This window comes from Puma concolor, chromosome B4, assembly GCF_028749965.1.
Source record: "Puma concolor isolate L17-30 chromosome B4, mPumCon1.1.hap2, whole genome shotgun sequence".
In the NCBI taxonomy this organism is placed as follows: Eukaryota; Metazoa; Chordata; class Mammalia; order Carnivora; family Felidae; genus Puma; species Puma concolor.
Window position 1 is genome coordinate 66,203,050 of NC_141673.1, and position 14,455 is coordinate 66,217,504.

A 14,455-nucleotide genomic window follows, 5' to 3' on the forward strand; every position below is an offset into this window, starting at 1 on the left:
AGGGGGCGGGGAGGGGCAGCGGCAGGAGCGGCGCGCCGAGAGCGGCGAGGCGGCGGGTGTGAGCGAGAGCGGTGGCCGGCGTACGGGTCGCTTCGGTGCCGCTGTCCGCTGCGCTGCCTCCGCCCTCGCCGCGCGCCACCGCCTGCGGGACCCTGTGGAGCTCCCAGCGCCCCTCACGGGGCAGAGGAGTCGAGACTAGGGGAGCCGGCGCAGAGGGAGGAGCCGGGTCGGAGCTGCCGAGCCCAAGGCCCCCGGGCGTGGAGGTGGGGGGCTGAGGCCCCCGAGGGGGCCCCGCCGCGATGGGCAACCTGGAGAGCGCCGAGGGGGGCCCGGGCGAGCCGCCTTCAGTCTCGCTGCTGCCGCCGCCCGGCAAGATGCCGATGCCTGAGCCCTGTGAACTGGAAGAGAGGTTCGCCCTGGTGCTGGTGAGAGCTGAGCCCAGTCCCTTCCCCCTCTTACCGTCTCCGAGGTCCCAGCGCCCAGGGTAGGACTTTGCCCGGGTTCCCCCATCCGGCCCACCCCTTAAGGGGGGCGCTTCCGACAGACTCAGTGCCTTCTTGGCAACCTCTGAGCAGCCGCTGGCCGCCCGACAGCCCCGTCGGGGACCTCTCGACCGCGGCCTCAACCGCTGGACACTTCGGAGGAGGGGTCCTCAGCCTGGGACCTCCCCAGGATCCACGCTTCTCCCTCCTCCCAGTCCCCTTCTCTGCAACCCTCTCACTTCTCCCCACTTCCCCGACAGCCTTCCCGGGTCCCTGGAATTCTCACTTCTAAGTCTCTGGCTGGTGCGGGGAATTCAGAAACTTGGGGCCGGCCCCTTCCTCAGCTTAAGTCAGGGTTCTCGGACTGGGAAGACTGCCTCTCGTTAACATGGAGGCTTCCCAGGGAGTGGGTCCCACTTCTAGCCTAGACCAGATGTTTGGGGAGAGCGGTGGGGGGGACGGAGAGGGGGCTGGGAGCTCTTGAAGGGGGTGGAATAAAGAGTGATGCCATTCTACTTATTTTCAGAATGGCCTGCAGGCATCCTGCAAAGTTATAGTGGATTTGCCTAAAAGGCTGAACATGTGGATAAGCCATTTCACCAGTGTATTTTTCCAATTGAAACAATACACAAACTATCCCGCCTCCCTTTTTTTCTCCTTCTTTTTATGTTAAGCCCTGGTGGCTGGTTTGTGTTCTTTGCCTGTGCTTCTTTTTAGGCTTTATGTAGGTTCCCCAAAGACCTGTGTAGATGAATTTTAAGCTGACTTTGGGAATCTCCTTTGGTGTGGGAATTGGACATTGATGTCAATGGCCCTGTGGATAGAGAGGATCTGAGCTGGTATCACTGAGATGGAGCCAGAAAATATGTTGGAGGTAAAAATGAAGTTTTGGAGAAAGAAAGTGAACTAGGTGACAGAACATTTGCTAGGAGAGGTAAACCTTTGAGAAACTTGGGGAAATAGTTCCCAGTTCCTCAAAGAACTCTCTAAAGGGGTTAATGCTGCTGTTATTGTTGGTATGGCCTGAAGGGCCGTCTTTGCCTTTGCCCATGCGGAGGGAATAGTTGTGGACTTAGCAGCCTTATTGGATTACATCTGCCTTGGAATTGGGAGATTAGATCTGTTGGCATCAGTGGGACTGTCTAGAGATCCTGGCCTCTCCGATGGTGGAGAGCCTGACATTAGCCCACTGGCACCACAGCCAGCTTAGAGGCATTCCAAGGGGAAGTGGTGTTACTGGCACCTCTCGGCCCCGTCAGGTCTGCAGAGGGCCAGAGGGATCTGGGCCACACATCCTGTGGCCCTCTGCATTTCCCCCAGCCTCCTCAAGGGGTTGGGTGAGTCAGTGATTACTAACATGCTGTGGCCAACTCAGAGGCTGAGGAGGAGAGATTGAGATTTGGTGCCCTTGAGAACAAGAGCTCAACTGTTGGGAGAACGAGTGGGAGGGAATCTGTACTCCAGTGGGGGTGTGAAACCCCCCCCAGTGAGCTGACAGGAGGTAGTTACAGAAATTGGAGAGAAAGGGATGGTTCGAGGTGGACTGGGTGGGGAGCTGCCTTAGATAGGGGCTGCCAGGCTACCTGCCAGGTTGTAAGAGCTCAGAACCAGAGTCAGTCATGTCCTCACTGGAGCTTGGTTGACAAGTTTGTTTAGTTAGTTGGCAAATTGATGGCTTAATATCTACAAAATGCACATGGTGTCTTGATTACTAACCAGAGCACCCAAAGAGCACAGGTCAAGCCAGAGACAGGACCACCCACTTGCAAGTTATACTATCTGTATAAAGTTTTGATTTGTTTCGTCTTGGCTTTTGTTTTGGTCTTGTTTCTGTGTGCCTGAGCTGCTGCTGTTGGGGGGTTGGGACAGGGCAGGCCAGGGCTAGTTAGCTGTCTTATGGGAGGAGGGGATTTTACCTCACTTTTCCAACACAGGAAAATCATGCTTTCTTGGGAATTTGAGTTCTTCTCTGGGGGCACTTAGAGAACTCTCTTTCCTCTGCTTCTGAAACATGCCCTTTTTTACTATCCTTCTTTCTACTATCCTACTGTTTGGGAACAGTACTGGCTGTTGGATACTTGAACCTAGAGCAAGCTCAGGTGTATTTCTTGAATAGTCAGGAGAAGCATATTGTAGTAGAAAAAGCAAGGTCTGTCTTAGTAACTGTCTTCACCTCTCTGAGCCTCATTTGTAAATTTTATAGATTTCCTTATCTAGAAAATGGGGTAATAATCTCTGTCCTGGTAGGTTTATGAGAACTAGATGAACCATGTATACAAGGCCCTTGGTACCCAGTAGGTACTCAGTATAGATTAGCTTTTTTTTCTTGATTGTGAGTCAGACAAGTTGCTGCTTTCTTACTTTTTTCTTTCCCAGATTGTTAACATCACTATGATTGATTTGGTTTATGAAAAAGCTATTTGGGAGTTTGTTGAAGTGTCTTGGTTAAGCGTATGGATGGATTTTCAAATCAAAGTAGGCTGAAATACTGGCCTCTCCACAGTCTCTAGTTAGAAAAGTGTTTGGACTTAAGCAAGTTGCTTAATATCTTTGAGTCCCAGTTTCTTATAAATGGAGATAATAAGAGTAATTGCCACATGAAGTTGCTTTGTGCATATAATGAAACGGGAAGTCAAGTACTTAGATAGCAGAGTCTGGCATCTACTATATGCTCAGTAAGTGGTAGCTTTTAAATTTGTAGCTCCCAGCAGTGACTCAGATCTGAGATCACTGGTATTCCCAAAAAGGATTTTAAGTTTAGAAATCTGATGAAACCAATTACCCTGTTCTGTGTAGCTAGACTCAGGATATGCCATCTGCTGTCAGATGGAGGGCTTCCCCCAATTCCACTGTATCTGTGGAAACGTATCTGTGGAAACTCCCCCCTGAAAAGAACACTGGCTGGGAAAGTTGTATCATTGTGAGTCAAGACCACAGGCTCCCAGCTTTCTGGTGTAGACACATGATCTGACCCACAGCCTGTCAGCCAACGTTGGAGAGCTCAAGGTCTGAGGCCATGAGGTGATTTGTTCAGGACATTGATGGCAAGAGTCCTAACCCAGCCCAGTGCCCTAATGCAAGGCTTCCCTACTGCTATGCTGGGATACTAATTCCCTTATCCCTGGGGGCAGCTGAGGTCCCTGATTGGTCACCTCTGATTGGGATTAGTTCTACCATTTATCCCATGTGCTGTACAAATAGTATTATTTTCTAGGTGTGCCCTAATATGAAAAATGGTTGTGAGTCTGTGTTATGCTGTTTCTTTGGGTTCCTTCCTTACCCACCCTGTCTGAGCAGCAGCTCCTATTGAGTACTGACAAGTTTAGGGATGCTGCAGCTATTGGAGCTTCTCTATTAATACCAGAATGAGAACCTATCTCTGGTCTGATAAAGCCATAGTCTGTGTTTTGGTCCCAACTAGATTACTACCCAAGCTCAGTTTCGCACAAATTAGTATTCTGGCCAGTACTGGCCTTTGCTTAGATAGAGACGGGAGGCAGAGGGCTTTAAGAGCTTTGGAAGGATAGCCGTCTGCCCTTGTGTTTGTACCCTCATTTTTCTCTTTGCTGACTTATTACAAACTTGAAACAGAGTCCAAAGGTTCTGATGCCAGAAAAAAACCCTGGATATCCCTTAGGAGGAGGCTCTCAGGGCCTAAGGGTGGGGTTGTATGACAGAGCCTGTCCCTACCATGGGTCCTCCTCTCACATTTCCCTGGTGATGACTGATGGCTTGGGGTTTTGCTGTAAGTGTAGCATTGATGTGGGAGCTAAGCTAAACTGGGTGCTAGTTGTCTAAGAGGCTTTGAGGGCCTCCTTTGACACAGAAAGGGGCTGGGAAAAACTTGGACTAAATATCAAGTTCCAAATGGCCATGGTGGAAATTTTTTTCCCAGCCCTGGGGATTGTGGTGAATTAGTTCGGGCTGGAATAGGACATGGGGGAGGGAAAGGACCCTTGACAGCAGCTGGTCAGAGGAACCCCTTGCTCAGAGACCCCACTGAGAAGACCTTAGGAGCCTCATTCCCTTGACCTTCCCATATGACCCTGCCTTAGACTGGGAGAAGTGTGTGGGGTGGAGGCAATAGGACTGACGGAGTGGACTTCTTGTCATTTGGGAATGTTTTCTTTGCTCAGAGGGAGTTTCAGCTTTTTTTCTTTTTTCTCTTAAAGTAGTACTCATTCCCTGAGAAAAGTATGGGTGATTTAGAAAGGAGAAAAGATTAGAGATTTATATTGAAGAAAAACATCCACATTTTCTTTTCTTTTTAAATTTTTTTTTTAACGTTTATTTATTTTTGAGACAGAGAGAGACAGAGCATGAACAGGGGAGGATCAGAGAGAGAGGGAGACACAGAATCTGAAACAGGCTCCAGGCTCTGAGCGGTCAGCACAGAGCCCGACGCGGGGCTCGAACTCACGGACCGTGAGATCATGACTTGAGCCGAAGTCAGACACTTAACCGACTGAGCCACCCAGGCGCCCCCATCCACATTTTCTCTAGTTCCTTTACCAAATGGAGCCAATGCGTTTTAAAACTTTTCATATTTTTCTCTGCATAAGGTTTTGTACAGTGTTGTAATATTGCTATGTATATATTTTTAATCCAGTCTGGGGTGGTGTTTTGTTTGTTTGTTTTGGGGGGGGGGTTGGCTTTGTTATTTCACTAGTTTTCCCAAGCTAGTCATTGTAAACATTTTTAAATGCTTGTACAGTGGTGCCTCAAGTGAATGTACCATTGTGTACTTAACTGTTCTATTGTTGGACATTTAAGTTGTTTGCTTCTGTTTGCCATCATAAACAATGCTGTGATGAACATCTTGGTGTACAAAACCTTTTCAATATTTAGAGTTTTCCTTAGGATAGAAATCCAAAATTGAACTCGCTAGGTGGTAGGATATAAAATTTTTCAGGTCCTAAATACACATTGCCAAATGTTTTTTAGAAAGGGAGTAATGCATGTGAGTATCCTCAAAGGGAGGGAGGAGGATTCAGAAAAGCTTCTTTTCTCCTGATTATGACAATAAGACATGTTTGATAAGCAAATTTAGAAGTTAAAACATAACAAGTATAAACTGTGTAGAAAAGAATAAAGAAAAGAATTAAGGGGCACCTGAGTGGCTCAGTCGGTTAAGCGTCCAACTTCGGCTCAGGTCATGATCTCACAGTCTGTGAGTTCGGGCCCTGCGACGGGCTCTGTGCTGACAGCTCAGAGCCTGGAGCCTGCTTCAGATTCTGTGTCTCCCTCTCTCTCTGCCCCTCCCCCACTCACACTCTGTCTCTGTCTCTCAAAAATGAATAAATGTTAAAAAAAATTTTTTTTAATAAAAAAATTAAAATCACCTGTAATCTCACCGTCTACTATTAACATTGTGATGTACTTATATGTATTTTAACAATTGGGATTATACTATGAAAATTGTTTTGTAAACTGATTTTTATTTTACTATCTTAGGCATTTTCTCCTTTGTTTAAACATTCTTTAGTATTAATAATTTCATGGCTGGATAGTGTTCCATAGTACAGTACTTTCTTACTGCTTTATCTTATATTTTGCTTTTTTGCTACTATAAATAACACTGTGAGGACTATCCTGTGCATAAATATTTGTGTGCATCTCTGATTATTTAGGATAAATTGCTAGAAGTGTAATTATTGGGTCAAAGGGAATATGCTTTTTAAGGTCCTTTGAGAAATATGCTTCTAAAAAAGTTGTACTAGTTAGCTTTTTCACTGATAGCGTGCATCTCTCCCTTTCTTTGTAAGCTAAACATTACTGGATGTTTAATATTTTTAAAACTTTGCCAATTTCATTCATGAGAAATGGTGTCTTGTTTTACTTTGCATTTTTCTTTCAACATTTCGTCATAAGTGTTTTGGCCATCTTTTTGTGACCTTTGCTCTCTGTTGGGGATTTATTACATATACATATTTCTATGTAATAAATGTATACATTTCCACATTTTTATTATCTAACTTTTTCACATATGAAAGAGCATATTATGTAAGATTAAAATAATAAAAAAAATGGACACTGGTGTATCTACTGTGGAGTTCTTGGAATTGCTTCCTGTCCCTTAATTTCTTCTCCCTGCTATTTTATCTGGGACGAAGAAACCCTTAGCTCGGGACTTGTTGGGTCTGGTACAAGTCTGCAGCTGGGACGGTCCAGGTGGCAGGCACACCAGTGTTTCAGAGCTCTGTCTGTGGGGAAACAACCGCTACAGCTGGTGAGAACAGGAACTGGTCATGGTGGAAATAGCTAATCTTCAGTGAAGTGAAAAAAGAAGCCAAGGTGGAAAGGAAATGAGACCACAGATCCTCCCCTGCCCCTGAGGTCGCCTGGGAAGGCTGGTTGGAGCCAGGGCCCTGCTTCTGTGGTCAAGACCAGAGTTCCGCCCCAGAACTGACTGCGGCGGGCCCCGGGGACAGCAGTACTGGCTGCCTGAAGTTGGTGTGTTAACTGGTCGGCCAGGCTGGTCACCTCCTTTCTGGGGAAGCATTTTTCCCAAGTCTGAGCTGAGCTGAAGCAGTGCCAGGGAAAGGCCGGGGGTTCATTCCAGTTCGGAAATGCACTTCAGAGAAGAGGAAGGACCTTTTCCTTTGAAGATAAGAGAGGGTGCTGTCTCCACACAGCCCTCCCACCCCCCAGCTCTTTGCTGGGTACTTTAGGGCTCCCCCTTTGGATAGCACCAGTTGGGAATTTAAGGGGTTTTTGTCATCCCTGAAGAAGTGTGTTGCAGAATAGAGATGAGATGAACAGCTAGAATTCCTGGGTTCCCAGTTCCAGTCTCTCTTTTGCCTCCCTCAGCAAAGCCACATCTTTGTATGTTGTTTTCCTTCCACAAGGGAGAATGAATCACCCAAGAAAGATGTGGAGCTGTCAAGCTGCCTCTCTGTCCTTGAGATGCTCTGGTTTTCTTTCCCTCCCACCCTGCTCTCTACTCTTTTTATCTTTCAGAATCCTCCTCTTTCCAGATTCTCTCACCTTTTCTGTCTTTCATCCCCTCGCAACAAAGTTGTGGGTTGGGAGTTTCTGCGTGGGGTAGGAGAGGAACTGGATAGGGGTTTTTGGAAGTACCTTTCCCCTCACCCCCAGATTTACTAATTTGCATATTTCTCTCAGTTTATGAAGTACTCTGAGATCCTTAATGTGTTGCAAATAATGTTCAGCACCACAAAGGGCTGGCAGAATTATTTACATGATGAATTTTGCCAGTAGAGGAAGGGTTTAGGCTGTTTACAATGTGATGGCTCAGTTCTTGTCCTTATCTCTTCCTCCTATCCCCTCCTCCTCTCTTACCACCTTCCCAACCCCATCCAGAGTTGGGCTGGTAGCCTTGTCTCTGGTTCCCTAGAAGCATTAACAGAGCTGGCATACTCTTTTTTCCCTACTTGCTCATCGACCCAAGTCTAGACTAGAGAATGCCATACCCTCCTCCAGTCACCCAGTGCTTCTTGAAGTAGGAGCTAGGGATGAGCCTTGTGTTTGGTACTTCAGGAGATGGTTATCTTGTTTTAAGAACTGCTTACCTGAAGCTTAGAGTAGAGTTAGTTTCTGCTCAGTTTTTACAGGCTTCCTAGCAGGGAGCTGGGAAGCCAATCCCTAGATCTTCCCAAGTGTTTCTCATGAAACTTTTTAAAAAGCATCTATTCTGGGTGGAAGTAGCTGGTTTGAGACTTTTGCTGGCTCTTGCTGATTATTGGAAAGGAAGAGCATCAGTTTTGGAATCAGAAAACTTTTTGTTTTTCAAGTTTTTATTTAAATTCCAGTCACTTAACATACGGTGTGGAGTCAGAAGACATAGGTTCTGATCCCACTTTATTTATTTTTTAAATGTTTATTTATTTTGAGAGAGAGGGAGTGCACTTGCATGCATGCAGAGTTGGGGAGAGCAGAGAGAGAGAGACAGAGAGAATCCCAAGCAGTCAGCACTGTCAGCACAGAGCCTGACTCTGGGCTTGATCCCATGAACTGTGAGATCATGACCTGAGCCAAGATCAAGAGTTGGACGCTTAACCAACTGAGTCACCCAGGCACCCCTCTGATCCTACTTTATAACTTTTTTCCCTCAGCTGAATGACCTGAAGCTGAAAGCCTATAACATTTCTGAGCAAATTTCATTCTTTATGAAATGGGTAATGATAATACCTACCTTACAGGGTTTGATGGATATTTACAGTAGAAAACATAGTAAAAATACTTTGTAACCTATAACGGTTCTACCAGGAAATGTTTGTGTCATATACATTGCCCACTACACCAACTTCTGTTCCCAATAAATAAAAGTGGTTGTCAAGTGTGGGAGGTGTGATCCCAGAAGGGAGTTTTTGGAAACAAGTGGGGATATTTTGGTTATCACACTAACTGGGTGGTGCTATTGGCACTTAGTGCCTGAGGGTCAGGGATGGTAACTATCCTACAGTGTTTGGGTCAGTCAAGCACAGTAAAGAATGATCCTGTCCACATGCTGATAGCACCCCCACTGAGAATCCTCATCTACTAATCTGTACCTCCATTGCCTTGTGTCTCAGTTGGGGATGAAGCTTCAGGTGCAGCGAAAGTGAAGGCACAACCATAGTTTTTGGTACTTTCTTGATTTTCCCTGTTATGCCCTCAGGCAAGAAGTGGACTTCTTTTGTGACTTCTGTCTTTAGGTTTAAGCCCTGATTCCGTGATGCCCTCTGTGCTTTGGGCCCTACCCTAAAACTTACCAAGGAGCCGTGTGGGGTATGCATACTCCACTGCTGACCTTTACCCACCCCAGATAGCTCCTTAAGCCAGGGTAAAAATTCTTTTAGGTTGGGAATATGTGTGAGAGATCTTTCAGCAATGCTTCTGAATCTTTTGGGTAACAGGCCCTGTTTCGAATCTGATTAGACGTGTGACCCCTGGTTCTCCCTGCCCTAATGCATATGTGCACACACAATATTTTGGGGGGTTAAAGTTTATTCTTGGATCTGCTTAGGAATCTCTGGCTTTGAGCCTAGAGTAATGGGAAGGTAGAGCTGAGTGAGTACAAGATACAAGTACTCTTGATGTTTTGTAAGGAGAAGCCCTGGTTATCAGGTCAGATGAAATGACGTCTCTTGGTGGTGGTTCCAAACAAGAGAGCTTGATCAAACTTGGCTGACTCCCATTCAGAGGGAGATATTCTGGCCCCTGGACATTTTGACTTAATTTTGATTAAGGACACTGTGTGGTGGGGTCTGCCCTTTTGAGCTACACCCTCAACCTCCAGGAACATCTAGGTAGGGATGACAGGATGTACTTTGATAAACCAGGGGAACCACTGGCATCCTTGCAGGGAGACCCAAAGGTTAGCTCATATCCTGTGTTTGGAGGTAGTGCCATATAGGCCTAAATTCTCTGGGAATATCCAGGCAGTCGGCTTCCCAGGGTGTGCCTGAGAGGGAACTGTGAACAACCAGTCTCTAGCAGTTAAATCCTCTTGCTTTCTACCTTACAACAGCTATTGCTACTGCTACTACTAAAAGACTTTTAAATGACCTGTATGTTTTTTGGCTGCTTGGAATATTTCATAGTAAAATCTCTGAAGAAAAATTCAGATCTTTTAGGGGCCTTATTATGAAAAAAAGTTTTTTTTTTTTTAAGACAGCATTAAAAACATTTTCTGGGTAGAGTCTCCCATCTCATCCTTATAGGAATAGATCAGTTTCTGGTTTCCACCAAATGCCTCAATTTAACTTGCATAGGTTAAGGAAAGAGAATTAACATTTGTTGGGTATATGCCACATGTTTTACATGCGTTATGTCAGTTAACTTGTCAACAGCTCTGTGGGGCATTTATTTCACTTCTATTTTACAGGTGATGAAACCAAGGCTCAGAGCGGTTAACTAACCTGGAGAAGGTCTCTACTTAAATGTCATTTACTTAGAGAGGCCTTCAGCAAAAATTTTTAGTTTTTTTTTTTTTTTTGTTCATGTTGAAAGGACTGCTAGAAATACAACTTTTAAAAAATGCTTAATCTTTGATTGTATACATAGATTTGTTTAATGCATAGAAACATGTCTGGAAGGATACAAATAGAGCTAAGAAGAGTGGTTATCTCTGGGATGGAAGGGGGAACCATATTGGAAGGAACAGGAAAGTCAAAGGGAATTTAATTTACCTTTATCTACAGTGTTTACATTTTTTACAAGGAGAATGTACTTATGTGTTACTTATGTAATTAAAAGTTCAAGGAAAGGAAAAAAAATTCTTAATCTCACTAGAAGTCAAGAAAATGAACATTTAAAATATACACTTTTTATATTAATCATCTAGCGAAATTTTAGAGATTGATAATGTCTGTGGTTGTCTTTAATAGTACAATAATACACTATTAATGGTAGGGTAACTTAGTAGAGGCATTTTAGAGGGCATTTTATAGTGTCTATCAATTTCAAATGTGCATACCCTTTAACCAGGCCATCTTCTAGGAAACCATCCTACAGAACTGTTTACACATGTACATGAAGGTACGTGTAAAGAATCCTCAGGGCTGCATTGTTTAACAGTAAAAAACTGGGAACAACCCAATGGTCTATTTTGTGGTCAAATCTGTTTCTCTTCCATTCACCTAGTTACTTAAGGCAAATGCTGGGAGTCATCCTTAATTTTTTCCTTCTCCCTTTCCCATACCCTATCAGCAAGCCCTGCTGATTCCATTTCTAAAAATATGGCTCAGATCTACCCATTCTCTCTATCTCTACTGCCACTGCCTCAGTCCAAGCAATATCAGCTCTTACTTGTATCATATCCAACCAACTGGCCTCCCAGCTTCCCCTATTGCCCCTTTCTCCATCCCCCTATTCATTCTTCATAAAGCAGCCAAATTTAAAGTCTAAATCACATAGCATCTTTCCCCTGCTTAAAACCTTTAATGGCTTCCTTTTGTACAATAGGAAAAAAGCAAACTTCTGGCATTGGCCCTTAAGATTTGTACATTGTTTGGTCCTGCTGACCTCTTTGACCTCGCTCACCCTCCTGTTTACCAAGCTCCATGTTAGCCTTCTTTCATTTCAGTACAAGCGCCTTTCTGTCTCAGGGCCTTTGCACAAGCTGTTTCCTCTTCTGGACTGCCTCTGGATCTCCAAATGACTTGATCCAGCGTATACTTCAGGTCTCAGTTAAAAAACAAAAATACCGCCTATTAAAAAAAAAAGCCACCTCTCAGAGAGGCTTCCTTCACTTATTATTCTCTATCTTAGCATCTTACTAATTTTTTGTATTGTTTTTTTATTTTTAAATTATTTGTTGATTACTTTTTATTATCTGTCTCCTGAGCCTGTTGACTCCATGAGGGTGGAGACTTTATGTATGCTTATCACTGTACAGCCAAATAACTGGCCCTGGGTAGGCACTCAGTAAATGGCTGTGGCTGATGGGAATCTCCAAGCTGTGTGTGTTTGTGTGTAAATATAATCATCTAAAAGAGCAATTAAAGAAGACTGTGTATAATGCTTTATAAGTTGCATATGTTTATGTGTAAACATATAGAAAAAAGGCCTGGAAGAGTCAACACCAAACTGTCAATTGTGGTGACCCTTGGAGGGGAATGGATAGAGTTGGAGGCTGAACAGTGACTTATTTTTTATTCTGTAAGCTTTTGATTTGATTGAAAAAAATTTTTTTTTGTAATATGTACTTGTGCATTTATTCCTCCTCTGAGGCAAAAGGGGGAAAAATAGGGGAGGAGTACTCAACTTTTATTGCAAAGTAGAAAGCTCCTCCTTCTTATTCTCTGCACTAAGGCAAAAGAAGAGCGTAAGAGAAGGACACCCGTGGGGTCAGCAACTGGCCGCACCCCATTCCCTGCCCTGTGCTGAGCTGGCACTAGTTTTTAGAGTAGAAAGAATCCAGGAGATGCTCTTCTGCCCTGAGGCTGTATTTTAAATTCTTTAATGCCATCATGATCTTGGTCCCTAGATGTAGCCAGCTTGTGTATTTTTAGCCTCTTTTATTTCTAGGACAGTGAAAGCTGTAGCTCCAGCCTTAGCAGAGCTGTAGCAGGTGAAATCAGCAAAGAGAATAAATGTGAGCCCTGGACTTCACTGCAGCTAAGTTTCTCAAAGTCAAGTCAGTTTAGCAGCCCTGACCCCCAGGGAAGCCACATTCTCTAGATTCTTGTCTCCCAGGAATACAGATTGCTAATCATGTTCATAGCTAACATTTCCTGAGTGCTGATGGGGTGCCAGGCACGGTGCAAAGCTCTCCACACATCATCTCATTTAGTCATCACAATTGTATGAAATAGTTATTATTATCTCCATTTTATAGATGAGGAAGTTGAGGACCAGGGAGGCTCAATTAGGATCACACAGTTAGTAAGTGATAAAGTCAGGATTTGAATCCAAGCAGTCTGACTCCAAGCCCATGTTCTAAACTATGGTTTTCTTCTCTTTCCAGAGTCAGCCCCTTGTCCTCAGTGCTGCTTTGGAGGGGATTGTGTAGATTAAGGCAGAATATAAGGGAAATTCCAGAACAAGTTTTCCTCTGCTAAGAGGTGTGGTGGGAAGATTTGGACTTGGGAATCAGCTAGACTTATCCTACCAGGACATGGGCTATTCAAGTGTTTAGTTTTGGTTTTCGTTTTTGGGGGGATTTTTGCTTTGTTTTTTACTCACTATGTGCCAGCGATATCATTGGGTATACGCTGGTGGTGAAAAAACAAGTATCACCTCTGCCTTCGTGGAATTTAGAGGGAAAGACAGATATTAAGCAAATAAATACTTAATTGCAAATTATGATAATGTGCTTAGAGGCAAAGAACAAGTCGTTAGGAGAGTGCATAACAAAGACTCCCCCTAAATGAAGGCCAAAAATGACGTTGGAAGTTGAGGAGAGATTTTCTGCTTTCATTTCATTTTCCTGCCTTTCTTGACTTATTAAGAAAATGTGTCTTGGGTGCCTGCTATAAACATAGCACTTTCCTGAGTACTTCAGAGAATTCCAAAGAAATAGAAGACAATGATCACTATCCAAGTTGGAGAGACAAAATATATACTTAGAACTGTACTTTGAATAAGTGTGTGTCATCAGATTGTCTACAAGACTCTTTGTGTACCTCAGTTGTCTTATCCATAACATGTGCATCTGGTCACATGCATTTGTGAAGGCCAAATGAGATCGTGAGGTGATGGGGTCACACAGTTACAAGTACAGAAGGATTGGAGAGTTAGGGAAGGATCGGTGTGGCAGAGGATTGCTAACCAGGCAGTACTCTAAGAAGGACAGGGACTTCCAGTCAGGTCAAAAGGTGACAGGTGTGGATCAGGAGTTAGGAGGCTGTTCTAGGCCAGAGCAGATGGGAGGAGATTAAAGAGATTAAAGAGGAAGAACGAGCTAGCCATGTGAGGGGCAGCCAGGAGCTCTGCTGCTGGGACAGAGGAGCCTAGTTACAGACAGAGGCTGAGCTTGGATCAGGATGGATGATGGGCAGTTCACAGAGTTTTGTCGGAAGAGTCCCTGATTGGTGGAAAAGGCTGTGGGGGCCTTCTTGCCTAGGCTTTCAGTGGGGAATAGAGATTAGTTGGTAAGTGGTTCATAGCCATTCATGGGTTTGCTCTTTAAACTGAACGATTGAAATATAGGAGAAATGAATGGTGACTCAGTCCTTACAGGTTACAAAATCAGAATAATTTCATGTAAGTATCACTGGATAGAGGATGATCCATATGTTACCCCTGAACTACAGAAGTCCAAAAATTTAGAAGATTCCATTTCTAGTCACCAGGTTTTGGGCATTCTTTCCTTTGCCAAATCTCTCTTACCTTCTTTTAGTATGAAATCTTATCGTGCACTAAATAATTTATATTATTAACAATGTCTTGTTCACAGTAAGTGCTCAATAAATGTAGCTCATTGTATAGTAACAGTATCTAGTGTTTGTGAGCCGCTTTCTACCTCCTAGTGTTTTCTTGCACACTATTGGGGTGGAAGGTAGAAGGATGGTACCATACCCTCTTCC

The 14,455-nt window shown here is 44.2% G+C and overlaps 1 protein-coding gene across 5 annotated transcripts in view; it reads left to right on the forward strand.

Annotated features, from left to right (window-relative positions):
- The window catches only part of FMNL3 (formin like 3), a 53,996-nt gene continuing 39,541 nt past the window's right edge, over nt 1-14,455 (forward strand). For 3 of the 5 annotated variants that reach the window (XM_025930141.2, XM_086713458.1, XM_025930143.2), the window contains exon 1: nt 1-425. In XM_025930141.2, the coding sequence (XP_025785926.1) occupies nt 300-425 (126 nt within the window). In that variant the 5' untranslated portion in view covers nt 1-299. The remainder of the gene's footprint in view (nt 426-14,455) is intronic. The other 2 variants (XM_025930142.2, XM_086713460.1) reach the window with 1 other exon arrangement.